The sequence below is a fragment of the Erythranthe guttata genome, chromosome 10 (assembly GCF_056151865.1).
Source record: "Erythranthe guttata isolate IM_541 chromosome 10, IM_541, whole genome shotgun sequence".
In the NCBI taxonomy this organism is placed as follows: Eukaryota; Viridiplantae; Streptophyta; class Magnoliopsida; order Lamiales; family Phrymaceae; genus Erythranthe; species Erythranthe guttata.
The window spans coordinates 15,295,421-15,318,287 of NC_142542.1; the positions used below are offsets into that span (position 1 = coordinate 15,295,421).

Here is a 22,867-nt window from a genome sequence, read left to right on the forward strand (position 1 = left end):
TCTGAAAATTAGGATTGCAAATCTCTTGATATCGATTCTTCCCTGTTTTTTCAAAACCAAAATCTCCACAAATTTTGAAGCCTTCCATAGGTTTGGATGTCTGAGCGTTTGCAATTTACAAGGTCGTTTGCAGTTTGCCTTCATACCCTTTTCCTTCATTCGATTTGTTGTTTTGCAATTTGCATTCGTGTCGTTTGCTGTTTAGAAATTGTCTGTTGTTCGGTAACAACTCAGGTTGTAAAAAATGCACCAGCGCTACGAACGCCGCGCCACTGCCGCAACCGCCCGCTTATGTCTCTGTAAAATGCAAATAGCAAACTAATAATTAAAACTTGCATTATTGAATTTAAAACAACAAACTACCTATGAATTCACCAAATACAAACAATAAATCGAACAAGTAAACAAATCAGCATCATCTAATTACAAACAATAAATGAAAATATGATATGCAATATCTAAATGCAAATAATAAAAATAAAAATACAGAACAAAAATATCATACATATCATAAAAATGCAAAAAACAACAATAAAATTATAAAAAATATTCTATCAATGCAAAAATTGCAATTTGCAGTTTGCAACAAAATTTACTGTTATCGATTGCAATTTGCAGTTTGCAACAAAATCTACTGTTATCGATTGCAATTTGCAGTTTGCAACAACAATTTAATTTTGTTGTTTCATTATTTGGTTTTTTGCTATTTATTGAACCAAAATCAATTAGAAATACAAACAAACATTATTAGCTCACTACAGACAAATACAAAACGAGAAGAAAAAAACTCACCTTGTGCAAGCAAGGAGCGATTTATGTTTGTTGTCCGCTTTGAACTCTTTCACCGAAAAATCATCTAATAATGTAAAGCTTCAATTTTTTTTTTTCCTTCCCTACAACATAATCCAAAAGAATTCGAATTCCAAAGGGGAAAAAAAATCGAACAGACGTAATTGAGAAAGGGTATAGAGAAAGAAAGAAGTTGATCGGAAAAAAAATCGAAAAGTGTTGATCGAAAATAAAAAAAAAATCAGAAGAAAAAAGCCAGAGACACGAGATGGAGAGGAAGAGAGATATGAGAGATTATATAGGAAGAAAGATACGTAAGATTGGAGAGAGAGGGAGTGTATGAGATTTGTTTTCTTATTAATTGAGGGTGTTTATGTCCATATACTAATTGTTTTATTTTATTTATATTATTTTTTTGTGATAAAGGACCTATGCCTATATTCATCTAGCAACTAGGATCTCTACCTATATAAGTCCAGAATAAGGGGTGTCTAGCCAATTTCCCCTAAATAGTTTTTAGTTATGTAGTACGGAAACTTCGGAAACTAACTGCTTAATGTTTTCGTATTTCGGATATGTTTTGTATCAGACACTCGAGAACACTTGCTGGACATCCTATAGGCCGTTTTGCAATGGAAACATGTTTCAATAACAAATTTTCATTTTTTTGTTGTTTCCCTAATTATTTACATAATGATAAATTGCAAATGATAGGTGATAATAAAATTTATTTTAAACATATTTGTATGAAAGTATATAAAAAGAACTTATATATAAATAAAAACTTAAATATGTTTATATAGTATATTTACAAATATAGCTCTATATTTTTAATATTTACACATTATTCTCAATCTCTTGTATCCCTATTATTTAGATATGACGATTCCCCATGATAAAAGAGAGGAATGAGAATGACCACAAAAAGCCTGGAAAAATCAAGAGAATCCGTTCACCTCATCACAACATCCGATGCCACTTAAAGTTTCATCAAAGATGGGTGGAACAAGAGTAACGGCTACAAAAAATATGGTACCATGCGACAAACAAACAACTTTAAACAGATTATGACCATCCCAACCTTGGCCAATATAAAATAAATGATGAGTCGATGACCTGCCTAATATGAAAATCTAGGGCTGGGCAAAAATTACCAAATACCGATTACCACGGTATACCTACCATAAATTACCGAATAAATACCGAACTATCGGTTACCACTACATTTGGTACGGTATCGGTACCGTACCATTGCCTTACGGTACGGTAGCGGTATTGTATCTTCAATATCATGGTAATACCGTACCGTACCACAACTTTGTATTTTTAAAATTAGTTAATATATTCAACAAATATTCAACTTTATACTTTATATTCAACTTTAGATAAAAAAAATATAGTCAACAAATATTATAAAGAAAATAAAAAACTGATACATCATATACATATTATATATACATAATTATAATTTTTTTATTATCTTCATATATTTATGCAAACTCAATATTAGCTCTCGCTAAAGTTGATTATGTCACATACTTCTTTAGTTTCAAAGTCCAATTAATCACTTATTGGTGGAATACTTTTTGCCATATTTTCTTTTCCCTTTTTTTCCCCCTGAGTTCCCAGTCTTCTGTTTCATTTGCATTATTGCAAAAAAAAATTTTATTTCTCTTACTTAAACCATCAAACTTTTTTGCTCATTACAAGTTTCTACAATTTTTCTATAGATATCTTAGTAAGCATTAGTTAATTAAAGCAACATATGCTACTACGGTTGTATAATGTATATTCATGTAGATTGCTTGATCGATCACCATATTCATTTGCTTAATTTGTTGTATTTATGCATTTATTTAGTATTCATCTTAATTATGGTATCATCCGAGTTCATCAAAAAAATGATGTACGGTAGATTACCACGTACCGATCATACCGTACCGAAACTTACGGTATACCGAATAACGGTATACCGCAATTATTGGTACGGTAACAGTATAGAATTTTTTCAATACCGAAAGATACAGTAGGTATACGGTATTGAACAAAATGTTCGGTAACCGTACCGAAACCACCCCTATGAAAATCTATTAAAATTAGACACTCAAAAATGAAAAGACGTTAAAATCATGGAACCTATGTAGAAAACTAACGTCGCTGCAATAAAGAATTTGTTGGCTTGTGATGCATGAGTATCCGATCCGTCTAAAATATATTACATAAATTATTAAGGTTTGGAAGCGGTTTCGTAAAAAAATAGTATTGTAATAGTTTTATTTTATCGCTTAGGTTTTGCATATCCGATCATTTATTATTATAACAAATGAGTATATGTTATATATATATATATATATATATATATATATATATATATATATATATATATATATATATATATATATATATATATATATATATATATATATATATATATATATGGGCAAATAACACCTAACCCACGTAGTTACAAGTTTTTATAGATGACCATTTTGTGCTCATATATCAGCACATAGCCCTCTTGTGGTTGATATGGGTAGCGTTCGTTAGTTTTTCCATCAAACTTACTTGTGTGTGTGTCACACTTCAAGGGGATCATCTGTAAATTTAAACGAAAAATGTAAGCACAAAGAGTTCATCTACAAAAATATTGCAAAAATATAGTATTTTGATGTTTCACAAGTGCAATTAATTTTGATGGTAAAACTAATGGACCCTAATTAACCACAAAATAGTTATATGCTGATATTACGAGTATAAGAAAATCATTTGCGAAAGCTTGTAATCATAAGAGGTTAAGTGTTAAAAGTGGAGTGAAATAGTTGGTAAAAGGGGTAAATGGCATTTTTGGAATTTCTGGAATTTCCTTCACATTTGGCGATGAAATAATGCATGGAGGACAAAATTGAAGTTCCATAAAACCTCAAGGATGAATTTGAAATTGAGTCGAAACCTGAGGGACGGTTTTGAATTTTGCCCCTAAAAGAAATTGTGGAAACTGAAAAGTAGACTTGAATTAATTATTCAACTGGATTTTATGTTTCCAAGAATGTCACAGCATTTGCAAACCCAATATCCTGACAGCACTCCTATGCCTCAACCATCACACACGTTACTAAATTCAACATCTCAAGTCATTCGAGATGAAGCTTAGAAGAGCGATCAAAATTGGCGGCAAAAAGTTACCGTTTTCTTATTTTTTCATAATTACATCCATCTCTTGAATTTGTAGATTTTTATAGTCATTTAAGATATTTGCAAACTACCAGGGGCTTGGATGTAATTTCCAAAAAATGAGGGGTTTCTTTGTAAGTTAATTTTACATCAAGGAGGTGGTTTTAATTAACTGAAAATTAAAAGGTTGAATTTTTGACTATTTTTTTACAGTTGATGTTGTAATTTTTATCTCAACTAGTTAGAGCAACTCCAACGGCGTTATTAAATAGGTTATCAAATCCCTTAACCTCCATTTGTCTCCTCAAATTTTAAAAATTATCTCCTCCAATGGGGTTATTAAAATAGAGTTCTATTTTGATAACTCATCCATCGATAAGTAAAAATACATCCCAAATAAATAATTATCAAATATTCTCCTAAAAAATAGGAGCACGTGAAAAAAGAAAAATCTCAACAAAATTGAGTTTTCTTTTCTTTACGTAAAAATCTCAACAAACTAAAATTAAATTATCTACGCCTTCAACAATTTTCCACTAAAATCTCAAAAATATGTCAACATAATTTTTTTTATCTCAACAGCAACATAGTTCCACGGAAAAAAAAGAATCTCTATGTATATATAATTTTTTTTTGAGGAACTTGATTAATATTGATTTTGAGGATAGTTTACCTGGAAAATCGGTTTGTATGGTTATTTAAAATGGATTAAAAAAATAAATAATATATAAATAATCATAAATTTGTTTGATAATCGTTTTTTGATACTTGTGGTTGGAGTTCAATAGCTGTATGGAGATATCAAAGTATAATCCTGGTTATCAATTGACTATTTGATAATCCCATTTAATAACAATGGGTTGGAGTTGCTCTTACTTAGAGCAACTCCAATGGAGTTATTAAATGGGTTATCAAAATCATTAACTACCATTTTGATAATTAGAATTAGAAATTTTCCACTCCAATGGAGTTATCAAATTCCAATGGAATTATCAAATGGGTTTCTATTTTGATATTTTAATGTTTGGGATGTAAAAATACATCTGGAAAAAAAAAATGTCAATTAGAAATTACACAACTTAACCACCTAAGAGCAACTCCAATGGGAGTATCAAATGGATTATCAAACCCATAAACCACTTTTTTGATATCCCAGAATTAATTTTTTTTACTCCAATGGGGGTATCAAAATGGGTAAGTATTTTGATATTTTACCTCTTTGTATGTAAAAATAGATCCTGGAAATTGAGTTATCAAAAAATTAACCACCTAAACGTCCAATTAGAAAATGACACATGGCAAATGCAAATAAAACCACTAAAAAACTTCCAATTGATTATTAATTTTGATAATCATGGTTGGAGTAGATAAACTATAAATGAATATTAAAATATTATCTTAATTATCAAATGAGTATTTGATAATTCAATTTTGATATTTTCCATTGGAGTTGCTCTAAATAGCCAATTAGAAAATGACATGTGTTAATTAAAATATAAAATCACATTATTTATTTTTAATTATCAACTATTTGATATCTATGTTGGAGCAAATAAATTTAATTAAGTACCAAACTAAAATATAAAATAACAAAATATTTGATAATTCATTTTGATATTTGTGGACTGGAATTGCTATTATGCAATCTCAGATCTGTAACAAAAAAGAAAAATAAAAAAATCTGGAGAGAAAAAAAAAAAAAATAAAAAAATGAGTTTGGAGGCTCAGATCTGTAAAACAGCGGGCAGATGAGGAAGACGCCGCCATGGCTGCAAAACCCAGTTGCAAACAAACAAATAAACAGAGAGTTGCCATCCGGGTTTTGCCCCGCCAAGATACGGGTCGGATCCGTCACCATACCCGACCCAACTCAAACAAACTGAATTTCACCATCACAGCCTTCCACGCTTCAAAAAAGAGGAGGATTTTGATAGTAGTATATAAGGGTGGAAAGTGTAATTATGATCATGAATATTGCTGTTCAACTGTCCTGTGATTATATACACACAGTCAATCCAGGTGTTTGACTGTGGTATTAAATCAAAAGGGTTGTTGTTGTTGACTTGTTTGTTCTTGAAATCATTGACAAACACAGGCAGTGGCGAGGCTAGAAAGTTTGGTGAGGGGGGCTTAAACACACGGGGGTTCGGGGGCAGCGCCCCCGAAAAAAATTTTGCTACGAAAGAAATTTGAGATGAAAATTCGATATGAATTTTTTTTCCTTCACTTTCAAAAGATAATACCAAAACCGCGAAAGCTAAATTGCTATGAAAATTTAAGAAACATGAATATTAAGTCGATTATCAAATTGACACAGAGAAGTTGTCAAATGCTAAAATGATCGTCGGTGGATGGCAATTTAACCGCTATTAGTGTGACTGTGAGAGAGAACAAAGTTTTTTTTTTTTCAAGAAACGTAATGAACTTGAGAAATAGAAGATGAGAGCAAGTCATACATGAGGTGATGGAGGGTTTTGAGTAAGTGGTCTAAAAATAAGTGGGCTTAAATAATATAATTAAATAGACTAAAAATTAAATAGAATATATATGTATATATATATAAAATATAATTGAATAGACTAAAAGAAAAATAGGATATATATATATAGGATTAATTAAATAGACTAAAAAAATAAATAGAATATACATGGGGGGCTTTGAATAAGTGGACTAAAAATAAGTGGGCTTAAATAATATAAGGGTAAATTACAAACACCCCCCTGAGGTATGGTCAAATTACAAAAATCCCCTTCTTGTTTGGATAATTACATCTACCCCCTCAACTATGATTTTTTCTTACACCTCCACCCTTATGGTGCCAAATTCAACATAATCATCTAGGTTCCGTAAAATGTGCTCTAGTTTGTACTCGTTTTGTGTAAAAATACAGTTTCCGATACACCACAAACTGATATATACAAGCTAAAAATCACATATTATGATCATCTTGCTTCAAAATGTAGAGTTCGAATGGGATAAAACGAGTACAAAAGTGATAATATTCCATATAATCTCGAAGATTCCACTAAATTTGAGGAGTTGAGGGGTTGGTTGTAATTATCCAAACAAGAGGGGTGTTTTTGTAATTTGACCATACCTCAGGGGGGTGTTTGTAATTTACCCATAATATAATTGAATTGACTAAAAAATTAAATAGTATATATATATATATATATATATATATATATATATATATATATATATATATATATATATATATATATATATATATATATATATATATATATATATATATATATATATATATATATATATATATATATAATAGTAAAAATTTGGGAAGTGAAGGGGGGCTTGAGTGTCCACCCTAGCCCTTGGGTGGACTCGCCCCTGAACACAAGAGGGTCAGCTACCCTTCAGAAAAAAAATTCCCAGCTCTTCGTTTGCTTCATTCTTTGTTGAGTTGGGATTTTGGGTGTAGTGGGTTCTTGATTTAGGATTGGGTTTTTTATATTGGTTGGATAGGGACGATATGGTCATTGTAAATGTGTCTTGTATGTTCAATTTTTTTTAGGATGCGGCTATATGCAGTATTAATTTCACTTCAAATTAAATAAATATTTCAAAAGATTTTATTTTATTAAGATGAAATGACAAATATAACCATAAATTAAATTGACTTTTGTTTGCTCGTACAAGACCAAATAACAAATAATAATAAAAATATGAAAAAACTAAATTTCGACATTAAGGTGTCAAATATATGTCCATAAATTCGATACATTAATGTCGAAATTTAGTATATTTGGACTAATTTGCTAAAAGTTAAATTTCGACACTAAGGTGTCGATTTTGTACTTACAAAATCGACATCTCAATGTCGATTTTTGCCTATAAAATTCGACATGCACATGTCGATCGTGTCTGCGCAGGATTTTTTTTTTTTTTTAATATGAAACAACTAAATTTCGACATTAAGGTGTCGAATATATGTCCATAAATTCGACACCTTAATGTCGAAATTTAGTATATTTGGACTAGTTTGCTAACAGTTAAATTTCGACACTAAGGTGTCGATTTTGTACTTAAAAATCGACATCTCAATGTCGATTTTTGTCTATAAAATTCGACATGTACATGTCGACTGCGTCTGTGCAGGATTTTTTTTGGAAAAACGATATTCTAGGTAAAAAAACACATAAATGTATACTTTCTTGGGTTTTTTCCACCGAATTCTTCTATTTTGATGTCTTCTGACTCTGTTGGGTTATTTTAATAAAAATATTATATTTTATTATAAAATATAATAATGACTTTGACCATTTTTATGAGGGTCATTAGACCACTAATTTGAAACCTTCAAAGTCATTATTCTCCTACATAAAACACCATAAATTCCCTAATTCTATATTAAATATAGAGTTTATGATGACCTTATTTTACACTATAAAAGGTTGGATTTGTGGCTTGAAATAATGGATGAGAGAATATAAAGAGTGAAAGAAAAATGTCTTTCAAAAAGATCATATAATATATACATATATTGAGCTCTTGTTGTGTGTCGGGTCGGGTGTAAGCTTCTACTTCACTTGAATGTGCAATTTCGGTGAAGTTACTGCGGAGAGATAGGCTGGGCTGTTGTATCCCATAGGCGACACGATCGGAACCTTTTTGCACCTCATTAGAGAAGGGGTCGTGAAATTCGTCTTAAGAGAGCGACCTAGTTCGCGTCTCACCTTGTCCATCTTCATATTATAGTGGTTTCATTGCAGCAACTTGTTACCTATAAAATTAGAGAACAAATGGAGTCCAAGCCTCATCCACAAGTTTCATGATCAATCGTCAAATAGCAGCCGTGGTTCCAACAATTTAAGACGAATTCGTTTGATCCTATGAAGATGAGTTTTGACGATGATCCAAAATAGGCTCTTGATGATAAAAGGGGAGATTATAAATTATATTTTATTGTATTTTGATTTGACGAAAAAAATTAACGATCTTATTTTTTGGTATAGGTGAATTTTCGTACAATTCACGAAGGCAGACTTTGAGTCAAATTTCGGACCTGATATAATCATATTCTGAGAATGTGTAAAACACGAAAGTTGTAGGAATTTTTGTTGGCTGTCCGAAACATCTTGAATCACTGAAATCGGACATCGAACGAAAGAGATATGCTCCAAATACTGAGCACTGGTAGAGCTGCCAAATTATGCGCGTTTTTGAGGTATCGAAAGAATTCATAATTGAAAATTATCGAATCAGGTATATTCTTCGTGTCTACATTATTTATGAATTTTTTTTTTCTTGAATAGTATAATAATAGTGCATGATAAGTATATTCCGTTACATGCTACGGAGATTACCTCTATATAATACTTCATGAAAAATGTCGATTAATGGGCATTGTTTATCAATTTGAGATATATTGGGGGACTGGGGTGTTTGTGAGTATGGTCACAAATCACAATTGATATATTTTAATTTTTAATTCATGATTTATTGGGTAGAGATAAATTTGCATGGGTTTTATGCATTATTTAATATGCTTTTAATATTGAGAAATAGTGGGGGTTTAATATATATTTATATGAGTGTGTTATAATTGACTTTAATATGATCCATGTTAATTGTTCATTTTATGATTGCAAAATTGTGAATAGTCTAGTAATATTATTGTTGTGGATTAAAAATATTATTTGCAATCTTGACTATACAAGTAATTATAATTATGAGGCCTAATTTTGCATATACATAACATTGGTGTTAGTTAACAAAGGCCTAAGAGTGTATATTAATTTGCGAAAATAAATTTGTGATTTGTGATGTGTGAAGTAAAACGTTTTTTAAAGTTTTCAATATTGTTGATTATTGAAAATTTAAATAATAGGAATTATATACCTATTTGATTAAAATTTTCAACTTGTGTGAATGATGTATATGTCGATAATTTAAAATTCAAAATTCATATCAATTTTGATTGATTATTTTGACATTAACCTGCGAGGAGGCCGGTTGATACCAAATGTGGTATATAAAATCCTAATGTGTGATAAATCAAATGCTTTGTGCTTTGATTAATGAGATTGTGAAAAATCAATGATTTGTGCATTGATAGATGTGATTCAAAAACTGCAGTTGACATATTGCGAGAATCTTTTAATGGAATCCGAAACCATTAAAAGAAAATACAGAACTGTGAATATATGTGAAAATTCACGTGAAAATCTATGAGATATTACATGTAAATTTATTTGAGAATGGTTAATAAACCATTGAGTCTACGAGACTAAATGTCAGATAAGCGCTACAAAATTTGTGAAATTATATTTCATATTATTTCAGAAATCATCTGAAATGCATCGAGGGGGATTGGATTAAAGCCTAATATATTTTGTAAAGTTGTTGACGAGGATACTACCGCCTAGGGGCTAGAGATCCTACGAACTGGGCGAGAAAAAACGAATCTGAAAGCAACTTGATAGTGATAAAAGTGCACACTTTTATTATCCATCCCTATGATGTGTGTGCACTAATAAAGCTCGTAACGAATTGTGAGGTTGAGACTTTGATCTCTTAATGAGTTCTATAGCCCAGATGGGTGGGGTGTTGGAGTTACGTAAACATCCTTGATAGAATTCACCTTGTGAGTGTGGAAGTGGGACCGCTTCCTATGAGAATTATAGGCTCCTCTCTAGAGCTCTCACGAGTAAACAATCATAGGCTCTTCAAAGGTCATGTACTCATGTTAACAATTTTACAAGTAAACATGAGTATAACGGTTCATACAAGATTAAAGTACAAAGTATTAAGGTGGTGTTTGCAAATGCTTATTAAAAGTGATTATTAGCTTCTTTTTTTTTCAAAATCAGTTTTTGAGTGTTTGCAATACATGATTATGCTTTTGATTCTCTTAAAAAAATCTGATTTAATCTAAAATCTGAAAAGCACCTCTGAAGCGGCTTTTTATATTAATGGCAGTTTTGTAAATAATTAAAAAATAATATTTTAATGTAAATACATTTTTACCCCGTGCAAAGCGCCAAAATCTAAACACGACCTAAAATTTCCCTCCTATAACACACGACCTAAAATTTCCCTCCTATAAGAGCATCTCCAAGGTTAAGACCTAAAATTGGAGATGCTATATCTATAATACCTAATGAATAGTGTTATAGCAACACAATTTTTACGAACCTATTCCAAGCATAGCATCTAAAATTTAGCATTTTATTATATTTTATTAGGAGATACTATATATCTACCCACTTCAATGTTTACACGTGGGGTTTGTATTTATTTGTTGATGGTTTATTGATTATTTTAATACTTTTTCCTTTAGCTTTTGTCTACAGTAGATGGTATATATACCACTTGGAGGCATGATTTTACCTATCCAGCTAAAATTTAGCTGCTCCGTTGGAGCTCCTTTTTTTGTGCATAAATGGTATAATGCTATATTTATAGCTGATATGTACCATTTAGCATCTCCTTTGGAGATGCCCTAACACACGACCAAAAACCTCAGAATATATATATTCTTGGTCTCGCCTCCCGCACTGTAAATTCCATTCTCAGAGCATAGAAGTTTAAACGTCAATTGCAATTGGTATGAATTCTCAACCTTTTATGCTATCTAAGATTTATTTTTTTATTCGGTGGCAAGTGTTTTGTGTTTGTGTGTTTGACTTTATTTCTATATTGTATATGCATTGATTTCTCCCATGTCATAGCCAACTCACATGTGTTCAGTCTTTAGATTAGCCAAATATTTGTTTGTCTTTATACGCATTTACATGAAACATTGATTTTTAATTTTTTTATTGTTGCCATTCCTTAACTTTGATTTTTGTAAATTTTGATCAGCACTGTGTGTGAGCATGTCTTCTCATCTTAATGGTCTTAACACATTAGCTACTGGTTTTAACACACTAGTGACCGAATTTGAGATCCCTTTGTCCAATAATGAACAAAACTCAAATACAATCGATGTAACCGGCCTTAGAGGTAATGTGGCAAAAAACTCAGAGTTTGTCGAGGCTCATTGGGATAACAAAAGCACATAAATATTCATTAGGTTATGTGTCCAAGAAATGACAGCGGGAAATCGTCCCGGCAGTCACTTTAATAAAATTGGATGGGATAATCTCATTAAAAAATTTTATGCGGCAACAAATCGCAAATACACAAGACTTCAATTGAAGAACAAATGGGATTTAATGAAAAAAGAATGGGGTCAATGGAAAACTCTTTTGCACGGTGAGTCGGGACTAGGTTGGAATCATATAAAGGGCACGGTTGATGCGACCCCTGAGTGGTGGCAAAAGAAGATACATGTAACTTTATTTTTTGATAAAATATGTTAATTTTTTTAAATTAATGTGTTTTCCATAAATTTTTCAATAATTATTTTTTCCCAGGTAAATCCAAGTGTAGCTAAGTTCCGGGAGAAAGGTCCATTGTGTCAATATGAACAAGATATGTTATTCTCGGATGTGATTGCAAATGGGACAAGTTCATGGACTCCGAGCTCCGGTGTGATGCCACAACACATGCAAGAGGAAATGGAAGAAGAATCTCATTGTGAGCCATCGGAAGATTTTGAAAGTGTTACACAATCTGAGCCTCAAATACCTACTGATGCACCAAACGAGCTACCAATTGAAGCACCAACTAGTTCGAAAAGGAAAAGCACTGAATTTCTCAATCGTCTTCGTAAGAGAAAGGCTAAGAAGGTTACTAATGGTGACAAGATCTCAACGTGCCTTGAGAGGATGGTTGAAGCAATGGAACATGAGTCAACTCGCAATATTGTTGATACAGGGCGTCAATATAGCATACAAAATTGTCTCGAGATATTGGAGAATATGCCTGAGATTGAGGAAGGTGATCCATTATGGATGTATGCTACTCGCATTTTCTTAAAGCCAGCTATTCAGGAATTATTTATTACCATAAAGAAAGATGAAATTCGATTCAAGTGGCTTGAGGAGCAAATGGAACGGGACACGAGGCGTCGTTCCACTTAGATTACATCAGATCAAAGTTCGCTCGATAACGACCATGCATCATTCTAATGGAAAATGAACTTTTGGTTTAATACTTTGGAATTTCACTAAATATTTTCGAAGTTCATTAGTTGCTAGTCTTTTAACTATTTTTTTTATTTGTTATTGTCTATTTTGCATTGAGTAAGTGTGATTGTCAGCAATACTTGAGTTGTTATGTTTTTTTGAGTTTTGAGTTATTATATCACCTAATGTGTTTTCATCTGGTGAAATTGACTAATTTAATAGTTTGTTTTTCTAAATACTTTGTTATTGAAACAGAATGGGTGATATTGATGATGACTCAAATATGGATTCTCTTTCACAATCATCAAGTAGTTGCAGTTTAGATGCTTTGAGCAGTGGAGATGAAATTGAAAGTGCACCCACACCCACATCTAAAAGAACCAATGTCCAGGTTCTTATCTCCCTATCTATTGCGGCATTAACTTATTATAAAAATTATTTACATAAAAATCCATGTCACGATAGAGAATATAGTGGATGGGCAGCTTTATTGTCCATATTCAATGGAAATCCTCGGCGTTGCAAGGACAACTTAAGAATGAGAATAGAGACATTCTTTCAACTTTGTAGATTATTAGTTGATGAATATGGTCTGAAGCCAATGAGAGGAGTTGCAGTTGAGGAACAAGTAGCAACATTTCTCATGCTAATGGGGCCAAGATTGGGAAATAGACAGTGTCAAGAAATGCTGCAGAGGTCTGGGTTTACAATAAGTAAATCATTTCACAGAGTTTTAAAAGCATGCACATTGATGTCCATGGATTGGATTATCCCATTTTCAGAAAACTCTGTTACTCATGATTACATTCGAACAAACGAGAGATTTTATCCCCACTTTAAGGTAATTTATATAGTTAATGGTTGCATTTATCAATATTATCTTTTCTTAACTTCTAACCGATTAAATTTAAAAAATCTTAAGGATTGTATTGGTGCAATTGACGGAACTCACATTAAGGCAGCTCTTCGGAAAGAGCTCCAAACTCCATTTATTGGAAGGAAAGGAACTCCTACTCAAAATATTATGGCAGTATGTGATTTTGATATGTGTTTCACGTACGTATTGCCAGGTTGGGAGGGGAGCGCGCACGATACTCGAATATTTTATAACACCATCAGAAATCCAGAAAAAAAATTTCCAATGCCGCCTCCTGGTTTGATTTATTTTCATTTTCAGATTCATATTTTTTTTGCCTATTAGACTATCGGCATTATTAATGATACCTGAGTTTTGTATCAATATTTGTGATAGGTAAGTATTACCTAGTTGATGCCGGTTATCCAAATATACCAGGATTTCTTGCACCATACAAATATCAGAAATATCATCTTCCAGATTTTCAACGAGCGACTACATACACAAATCAATATGAAGTCTTCAACCATTTTCACTCGTCAATAAGAAGTACGATTGAACGAGCGTTTGGATGTTGGAAAGAAAGATTTTACACGATGAAAGATATACCTATCAATATTTCATGGGAAGATCAAGTAGCGCTTGTCCCGGCTACGATGGCAATTCATAACTTTATTCGTAAAGTGGATGCACTAGATGAAGATTTTTCACAATATGATCGTGACCCCGAGTATTTGCCAAATAGGACTAGTAATCGTCGATCCAATGACAATATTCATGGACCCAATTTTGACGTCATTGATGGTGGCATGGACAGGGTTAGAGATGATATATGTACCTCCATTGCGTTTTCTAGAATTGGAATATTTATTCATTAGTGTTTAGATATGTTTTATTCCTCTCGTTTTCCTTTTGAGTTTGTCTTATCTGTTCTGTTTGTAGAATGGATGAACTAAAGAAAATATGATTTTTTTTTGTAAATCATTTTACTTTGCACTGGTTTAGCTATAGCAATTGTTGCATAGAACAACAAGGCTATAAATCCGACTATGAAATTTTCCTTTAAAAAAATGAGTTTGTACTCAATTAGGGCATTTAAGACATTTTAAAAAAATAAGCAGAAAATTAAAGTTTATTTTGCAAACACTACAACTTTTTTATTGGGTGCTTTAAGTTGATTTTTTTGATATTTGCAAACACCCCCTGCTTTTAGGAATAAACACTTATCCTGAACTTAAATCAGAATCACTAACTTCTGCTTATTTAAAAGCATTTGCAAACACCACCTAAAACAGATCATACGCATAATCAGAAAAATAGCATAGACATTTTGATCACATTAACAAGAAAATATCAATAGCAATACGCATTAAGTGTAGTACTTGTTAGGTGTAGGGATTTATATCTGCAAAACAAGAATTCATTTACTTATTCATAATAAGAACACCAAACTAAAGTGAACATTTCTTGAACATCTTCACATTAATCACAAAATAAAATCGAACCCTACTATAAAAATAAAATAAAATAAAATAAATCATATTAGACCGTGTTTTTTCAAAATTTCATTTTTTTTCATAGTCCAATAAGCTGCATGAGGCTTCTCCATCCGAGTAGTGTCGATCAACATAATATCCATCTCTCTACGCTCATTATCTAAACGCGTCGCGTTTTCAAGTGCGTCTAGTTTCGCATTTTCATATGCTACTATGAGTCTCTTACGTTCCTGCGCAAATCTTACGCGCTCAATTGCCATCTTTATTTTCCAACGCTCGTGTGTGAGAGACATTATACATGGACTTCTCTGTTTCCTCTTAGGTTGTCTTCTTGACGTTTTTTTACCTTCGGTTTGGTCTTTATTAGAAGAAGGTTCGCTATTTTCTTCTGAAGAGATTTGAACACCATTGTAGACAAAAGATTTATTTCTTTGCATATTTTTTTCCACAGTGTCGAGCCATTTCTTCTCATACTTTAGAAGATCGAAACAATGCTCAAATTTAAATTGTTGTCTACTATTGTCGGCGGCATACAATGCTCCTGCTCTTTCCACCTATCACACAAAATGTTTGAACGTAAAAACACTAATTCGAATATAGATAAAATTAAAAAATAATAATAAATAAATAAAGATAAAACCATTAATGCAAATATTTACACTGTCATGAGTCGTTTGATCGGATCGATGCTCGTTGTTGATTTGATTAAGATAGGTAATGAACTTCGCGCATTGGGCATTAATAACTCCCCAACGACTAGTTAGGCTGAATTCCGTACGTCCTCCTTGACCAAATTCAATTATGAATTTATCATGAATCCTCTGCCAAAATCCAGAAGATTTACTTGTACTTAACCATGCCGAGACGATACAAACATCTTCTTCACGAGAGAAATTTGCCGTCCTCTGTGATTTAATTGGAGAAACAAAAATAATAAAAAATAGCAGAAGTATTACATAAATAAACACAACTCAAATCTAAAATTAAATATGTAGAATCGAAATGAACTTCAATTAATTTAATTTATGAATAGGAAATGATTTAAAAACACATAAAACAGAATCTAAAATCCGAAACATTCTAACTAACCGAGGCCAATCAAAATCTCAAAATCATTTCTATTTCAACGCATAAACTTGAATTTAAAAAAAAAAAAAAAAAACAGTAAAAAAAAAAAATGAAGATGGAGGAAGAGGAAGAGAAAATTGCTTCTTTTCTTACCGGTTTTCTTTTTTGGTAATTTTGCAGATCTGAAATGTTGGTCAATAGTCTGGCAGGTGAAGTAAAGTTGGTAGCGGAGGTGTGCGGTGTGAGGGGAGTGTGCGCCAATAGTTCAACTCGTTCCAGCTTCATCACTGAGTTTGAGTGGCGGAGGGGCGGCGGGGCGGTGGTTGAGTGGGGGCAAAAAAGAAGTAATTAGAGAAGTGGAATGGGGGGAGGGTTTTGAAATATAGAAAAGGGGACTGATTGCCTCGAGTCAACAGATTCTGCTATACACAGAATCCGGTGAACAGTGTGTATAGCATGAAATGACCGAAATTCAAAGCAACATTTTTTTCGGAAAAATCCCGCCTTTTATTGCGGTTTCAAAGTTTTGAAACTGAAATTAAAATATAAAAAATAAAGTTTCATTTTTACGGTAAATTACGAATAATACCTTGTCTCCTGAAATTAGTTTTAACTTTTTATTTGTACAAGTTTTAACTTTTTATAATAATAAGAGTAAAAAGCAGTTTACACCCTAAACTATAACCCATTTTGCAATTTGCCCCCAAAACAATTTTTTTTAGCACATTTTTACCTGAACTACGTTTTTTGTAACACGGTGCCTCAAAAATGGGATTTTCAGGGCATTTTGACCGGAATCTCACACATGTGACTTTCACATGAAAAGACATTTTTGCCCCTGTAAAACTCAGGTGAAAGTCACATGTGTGAGATCCCGGTCAAAATGCCCTGAAAATCCCATTTTTTAGGCACCATGCTACAAAAAACGTAGTTCGGGTAAAAATGTGCTAAAAAAAATTGTTTGGGGGGCAAAGTGCAAAACAGGCAATAGGTTAGGGGGCAAACTGTTTTTTACTCTAATAGAAGTAAGAAACGCTAGGGAAACCTAAGATACACTAATGGCATATATTTTTTTTTAATATTAATTATTAGAATTTTTCCATCTCCTATTTTCGAGTGTATTTTTCTCTAATGACCTTCATAGCAAATCAGATTTACAAATTCGTTAGCAAAATTTTAGTCCGTTCAGATAGTATTTTTTTTTTTACTCTCTTCACACTGACGTAACTTGTGTTAAGAATTTTTTTCTCTGCAACTCCAATGCAACTCCAGAACCTTGCACTTGGACCAACAATATGTAGAATCAATCATTTGTATATTTCATTTTTCTCTGCAACTCCAAAATAAGGCTAATTTTTCTCTCCCTATTGAATTTGACGAGTGTCATATTAGGTGACATGAGTTTTGGTTATCTTGATTTTTTCTTAAATGATGCCAACAACTGATTATTTATATATTTGATTCTTACCATTTTACTTTTTAACATGCTTATTATTTTTATGTATTATTCAGTGACATGTTTCACTACTTGGATTGATGAACTGATTGTATGTGGCCAAACATATGAAATTTTATAAGAAATCACTTTGTGGACATTACTTATGTTTGCATTCTAAGCAATGTTTGGAAGAATTTTTATTTTGTTTTCACTGATTCCCAAAAAAAAATTGTATTTATTATATTTTTCAAATAATTTTCTCAAAAAATTTTCAGAAGTTACTCTCTCTTTCAGACATGATGTGACTGCTACAGTAAAAAAATGTCTCCACTAAAAACCAGATAAACATCACTTCATCTTTCAAATTTTTTTCTTTTAAAATACATTTTTTCTAACACAAACATGATTTGATTGCTACAGTGTATTTTGTCTCCATTCAAAATATAAACAAACATCACTTTCATTCTCAAATTCTTCCCACAAAACATATTTTCTCAAAATGAAATCAAAATAAGTTCCAAAACGCTTCCAAACACTGCCTAAGAAATTGTTTGAGCTACTTTGTTTGTCTATTTGTAACCCAAAAATCCTTTTTCATGTTCTACATTTGATCAACCCAAACAAAATATTTTGTTGTTTGATATATTTTTCTTCTTCTCTCTTGAATTTGCCCACTATTTATCAAACGGGTTTTGGATTCTTTTTTGAGGTGGAAACACGCTTTCAGTTTTTTATTATTACCAAAAATGTCCCTAAAACTTTAAAATATTTACAGACACGACCCCAAAAGGTTTCCAACATGTGTCATGGAGTTTCGATTTCCGAAACATAGAAACACGTGTGTGTGAGTAGAAGTTTTCATGCATCATAGATTACCAAACATAAATATAAGTATGATCACTAGTCAAGCAAAAATACATATCAATATATGAAAGAGGTTATAATGAATGAAGTATGAACAAAAATTGCGTACAAATCGAAACAATTATAGTGGAAGATGAGTCAATTATTCACAGTTGAAAATCAGCTAAGAAAATTCTCAACAAGTTAAATGACAAAATTGAGCTGAATGATAATAATTTGCCTGTCCAAATCAAAATCACCTCTTAACTACAAAAAAATAAAAAAGCAAAATTGATGAAAAATTAGGCCCCTTTGAAGACTAAATCGACGACCTACCCCTTTGCCGAAACGATAACTTGCGTTCAACTTCTCCCGTCAACTTGACAGCAAATGTGACCTGTCTTGTAAGAAATTACAATTACCACAACCTTTTTTCGATTTTGAACGAACTATTTTCATGATCATCTAATTTGCGTGCAAGAATTTAATAAAAAAAAATTAGAAGGAAAAATTTAGCTGACCATTTCCAGTGAGCTGACTCGATGGAGAAGAAACCCATTAACCGTTTCTCTGGAAGTGCGACAAAAAGGCGACAAATCATTATTATTTGTTACTATTGCAAAATAGTAGCAAAATGGGAAGAAAAAAAAATTACTCACACTTTAGAAATTGAATTGTGATTAAAGGCAGTAATATATAGACCTTGAGCTTCGGCATCACAAGTTTTTGTGCTCATATATGCATCCTAAGGCACATAAGCAAAGATTTTTTTAGTTTTAAGCATTTTTCGAATGGAGAAAATGTTCTAATAATTTAATTAAATAAATATGCACTCTATTTTTATAATCATAGGAAAAAGATATTGTGTTATTCGGTGTAAATTAAACCTAAACTTGAAAATTTGAGGCATACGTACCGCTCCATAATGCAGTAATGTGCTGTGTAAAGACTCGAAAGAGATCAACGGGTCGAATCCAACAACAATTTTCCTGCAAATAACTCGGCGAAAGAGAAGAAAATTTTAACTGTTTTTTTTCCTTCTCGACATGTGGAATATATAGAACTTTGAAGCGTCGCAAACAATTATAAATTGAAGAAAAAAAATTATGTGTTCAATATTTGATAGCCACCCGACAAATTAAATTTCTCGATTTGGCGTGTGAAAATTTTTGAAGTTGCAATTTGCAGTCGCACAAAATTATAAAAAAAAAGGGAAAATAGACGACGAACCGCTGTAACACAGTTGAAAAATTACCAGTCACTATCGCTTTCGTTTAGGGTTTTCCTCAACCACAGAATCTGATCGTTTCCACGTGCACTTGATGGATCCTAAAATCATGACATAATTTATAGACAATTATTATATAGCAAATGACTTTTCACTATACACATAAAAAATTGTCGACGATAAGTATTTTATGTGATTGGGTATAAAAACGAAGAAATTAGTGAAAGTGCAATAAAAAAGAAACGACACTTACGAAATACACTTCAGACCTGGAATAAGACAGTGTCCAATGCAATAATATCAAGAGTTCGTCCGTGTGGAATTTCTATTTTCGTTACGGAATATGTTTCGCCTTGTCGTCTTAAATTCCCACAAGTGTACCTACAGTTTTTGACATAACACTAAATTAAATTAATGGTCGATAATTTGAATATACTTTGAAATTACTGAACAATGTAAGTAAAGAAAAATGGCATACCAGGGCATGTTTAGCAACTCAGGAAACATTGTCGCCTGTTAACAAATAAAAAAAATCATGGTGCCGATCGATTCGAGTGAATTAAAAAACATTAATTTATGGTGTTTTAAATTAAATACCCAACTAAACAATCAGACAGTCATCCAACATTATTAAGACAACATAAGTTAAGACAGTATCAATAACCTTTTTCATAAGCAATAGTTCAATAGAATAAAATAAACACTAATTAAGAAGAAGAAAAAAAAAGGCAACATAACTACCTATATCGAAAAGTCGAAAAATCACTGTCGATCAATTCAAGTAAATTATAAAGAACATTAGTTTATGGTGTTTTAAATTAAATAACCGACTAAATAATCAGACAGTCATCCAACATTATTAAGTCAAAATAAGTTTAAGACAGCATCAGTAACCTTTTTCATAAGCAGTAGTTCAATAGAATAAAATAGCAGTAATCAAGAAAGAACAAAAAAAAAAAGGCAGCATAACTAACTACCTATATCGAAAAGTCGAAAAAATGTTGTCCGATTTCAACTACCTTAAACTCAGCAATCAATTAAATAAAGCTAGCATTTTTAACAAGTCCAAGAAGCAAAAATCACACATAAATTTCATTAATTTTTTTTTTTAAATGCAATCAGAAATAATTAGATCTCACATTCTGCAGAAGTGGCTCCGATTCGCCTAGTTCACTAATGTCGATTACGAATCGAATATCGCAGATCCTCTTCACCTTCACCATCTACATTATCAACATCAAAAAAATCACACTCAAATTTGCCCTAACAGACAATCAAGATTACAAACTACTGACATTCTTGAAATTCAAAAAAAAAAAAAAAAAAAAAAAACTAATTCGAAGAAAACAACAACAACCCATGAATTATAACCTGTTGGAGCAAAAGGGTTTGTTGTTGAAGTGAAGTAGAGCCGCCATTAACAGTTATGAAGTAGATATGAGAAGAGCTTCTTCTGCCATGGGTGAGCTTCTGGTTCTGGTTTTGGGGCTGCCCTATATTCAGAGCTATGTAAGCAGCGGCGCAGAGGGAGAGCTGCGCGATAAGAGTGCAACGCCATGATTTTTCCTTCATTTTTTTCTTCTAACCAACTGTAGATCCGATTTTTCATGACCCATCAGCATTTGATAAACTATTGACTTATTGCAGATTTTTTTATTTTTTTTGCCTGCTGAATTTGGATTTACTTGCGTACAGATAAGACAAGTCATTGTCTGTGAAGTATGTGTGTGGGCTATGACGGCCTTGGCTATTTAGCTCCATCCTAGAATTTCAATTTTGGAAAACAATTTCTTATTTTAATTTAGAGTAAATTGCTCTTAATCTCCTCGTTACAAGCTTTTGATGATGATTCTCTTGTGGTTTAGGGGTTGGCTTCTGTTAGTTTTTCCGTCAACGGGTCATCTGCAAAAATAAAAGGGAAAATGTAAGTGTAAGGGGTCATCTGCAAAAAAAGTTTGACACGTGCGGTTAAGTTTGACTGAAAAATTAACGGACGCAAGCAACCCCTAATCCACAAGGAGTTATGTGTTGACATTACGAGTATAAGGGGATGATCTGTAAAAACTTGTAATTTTCAATAGGGGTAAATTACAAACACCCCCCTGAGGTATGACCAAATTACAAAAACACCCCTCTTGTTTGGATAATTACAACCACCCCCCTCAACTCATCAAATTTAGTGGAATCTTCGAGATTATATGGAATATTATCACTTTTGTACCCGTTTTATCCCATTCAAACTCTACATTATGAAGCAAGATGACCATAATATGTGATTTTTAGCTTGTATATATCAGTTTGTGGTGCATCGGAAACTGTATTTTTTACACAAAGAGTACAAACTAGAGCACATTTCACGGAATCTAGATGACTATGTTGAATTTGGCACCATAAAAAGAGGGGGGTTTTTTGTAATTTAACCATACCTCAGGGGGTGTTTGTAATTTACCCTTTTCAATAGCACTTCACCTCCCTTTATTTACCTTTTGTAAAGTTTTTAGGGTAAATAGCACTTCACCTCCCTCTAGTTTGAATCTTTTACACACAACTCTCTTATATTTTTAATATAAGCACATAACCTCTTTGTCCTTTAAAAAGATCATCCTTCTAATGAGCATATGCTTATCTGCCAAATGAAATACCACAATAGGGATTATGTCTTTATATTAAAAGAATAAGTGGATCATGTGCGAAATGGTCATACTATAGAGGAATTAAGTGTTTATTACCCAAAATCTTATTTCCATTTTCTTTAATTTGTTTTATAACTAGGGAAGGCAATTCGGCGTGTTTGGGATCGGATGGATATTAAATTCCCTTTTCGCTCAAGACTTGTGGATACCCACCTCTAAGGGTGTAAACGAGTTGAACTTGGCTGTTCTGGCGAGCTCGCTTCCATTTTGACGAGCTCGAGCTTTTCGAGTATTGTTTTTCTAAGCTCGA

At 32.2% G+C, this 22,867-nt stretch overlaps 2 protein-coding genes and 1 long non-coding RNA gene across 3 annotated transcripts; 1 reads left to right on the top strand and 2 right to left on the bottom strand.

Moving 5' to 3' along the window:
* Positions 1 to 11,439: 11,439 nt before the first annotated feature.
* LOC148767675 (uncharacterized) lies at positions 11,440 to 13,209 on the top strand. The gene is made up of 2 exons (XR_016033917.1): positions 11,440 to 11,530; positions 12,342 to 13,209. It is a non-coding gene; the product is annotated as an uncharacterized LOC148767675 (long non-coding RNA).
* Positions 13,210 to 15,249: 2,040 nt separating this feature from the next.
* On the bottom strand, positions 15,250 to 16,845 carry LOC105971512 (uncharacterized). The gene is made up of 3 exons (XM_012996365.2): positions 16,569 to 16,845; positions 16,007 to 16,252; positions 15,250 to 15,901 (listed from the first exon to the last, which is right to left on the bottom strand). Exons 1-3 carry the CDS (start codon positions 16,698 to 16,700, stop codon positions 15,389 to 15,391), a joined length of 891 nt encoding a protein of 296 aa, XP_012851819.2. The 5' UTR covers positions 16,701 to 16,845; the 3' UTR covers positions 15,250 to 15,388.
* Positions 16,846 to 18,818: 1,973 nt separating this feature from the next.
* Positions 18,819 to 21,638, bottom strand: LOC105971516 (Calcineurin-like metallo-phosphoesterase superfamily protein). Its single transcript, XM_012996370.2, has 9 exons — positions 21,296 to 21,638; positions 21,064 to 21,147; positions 20,403 to 20,437; positions 20,194 to 20,305; positions 19,952 to 20,025; positions 19,613 to 19,685; positions 19,356 to 19,441; positions 19,218 to 19,266; positions 18,819 to 19,093 (listed from the first exon to the last, which is right to left on the bottom strand). Exons 1-9 carry the CDS (start codon positions 21,494 to 21,496, stop codon positions 19,016 to 19,018), a joined length of 792 nt encoding a protein of 263 aa, XP_012851824.1. The 5' UTR covers positions 21,497 to 21,638; the 3' UTR covers positions 18,819 to 19,015.
* Between the last annotated feature and the right edge of the window lie 1,229 nt (positions 21,639 to 22,867).

Coding starts and splice junctions, on each gene's coding strand:
- LOC105971516 (XM_012996370.2), bottom strand. CDS start 21,496: ATGAAGGAAAAATCATGGCGTTGCACTCTTATCGCGCAGCTCTCCCTC. Junction 19,442..19,612: donor CATTACTGCATTATGGAGCG/GTACGTATGCCT, acceptor TATGTGCCTTAG/GATGCATATATGAGCACAAA. Junction 19,094..19,217: donor GAGTCAGCTCACTGGAAATG/GTCAGCTAAATT, acceptor CTTACAAGACAG/GTCACATTTGCTGTCAAGTT.
- LOC105971512 (XM_012996365.2), bottom strand. CDS start 16,700: ATGAAGCTGGAACGAGTTGAACTATTGGCGCACACTCCCCTCACACCG. Junction 16,253..16,568: donor ATTACCAAAAAAGAAAACCG/GTAAGAAAAGAA, acceptor ATTAAATCACAG/AGGACGGCAAATTTCTCTCG. Junction 15,902..16,006: donor ATCAAACGACTCATGACAGT/GTAAATATTTGC, acceptor TTTGTGTGATAG/GTGGAAAGAGCAGGAGCATT.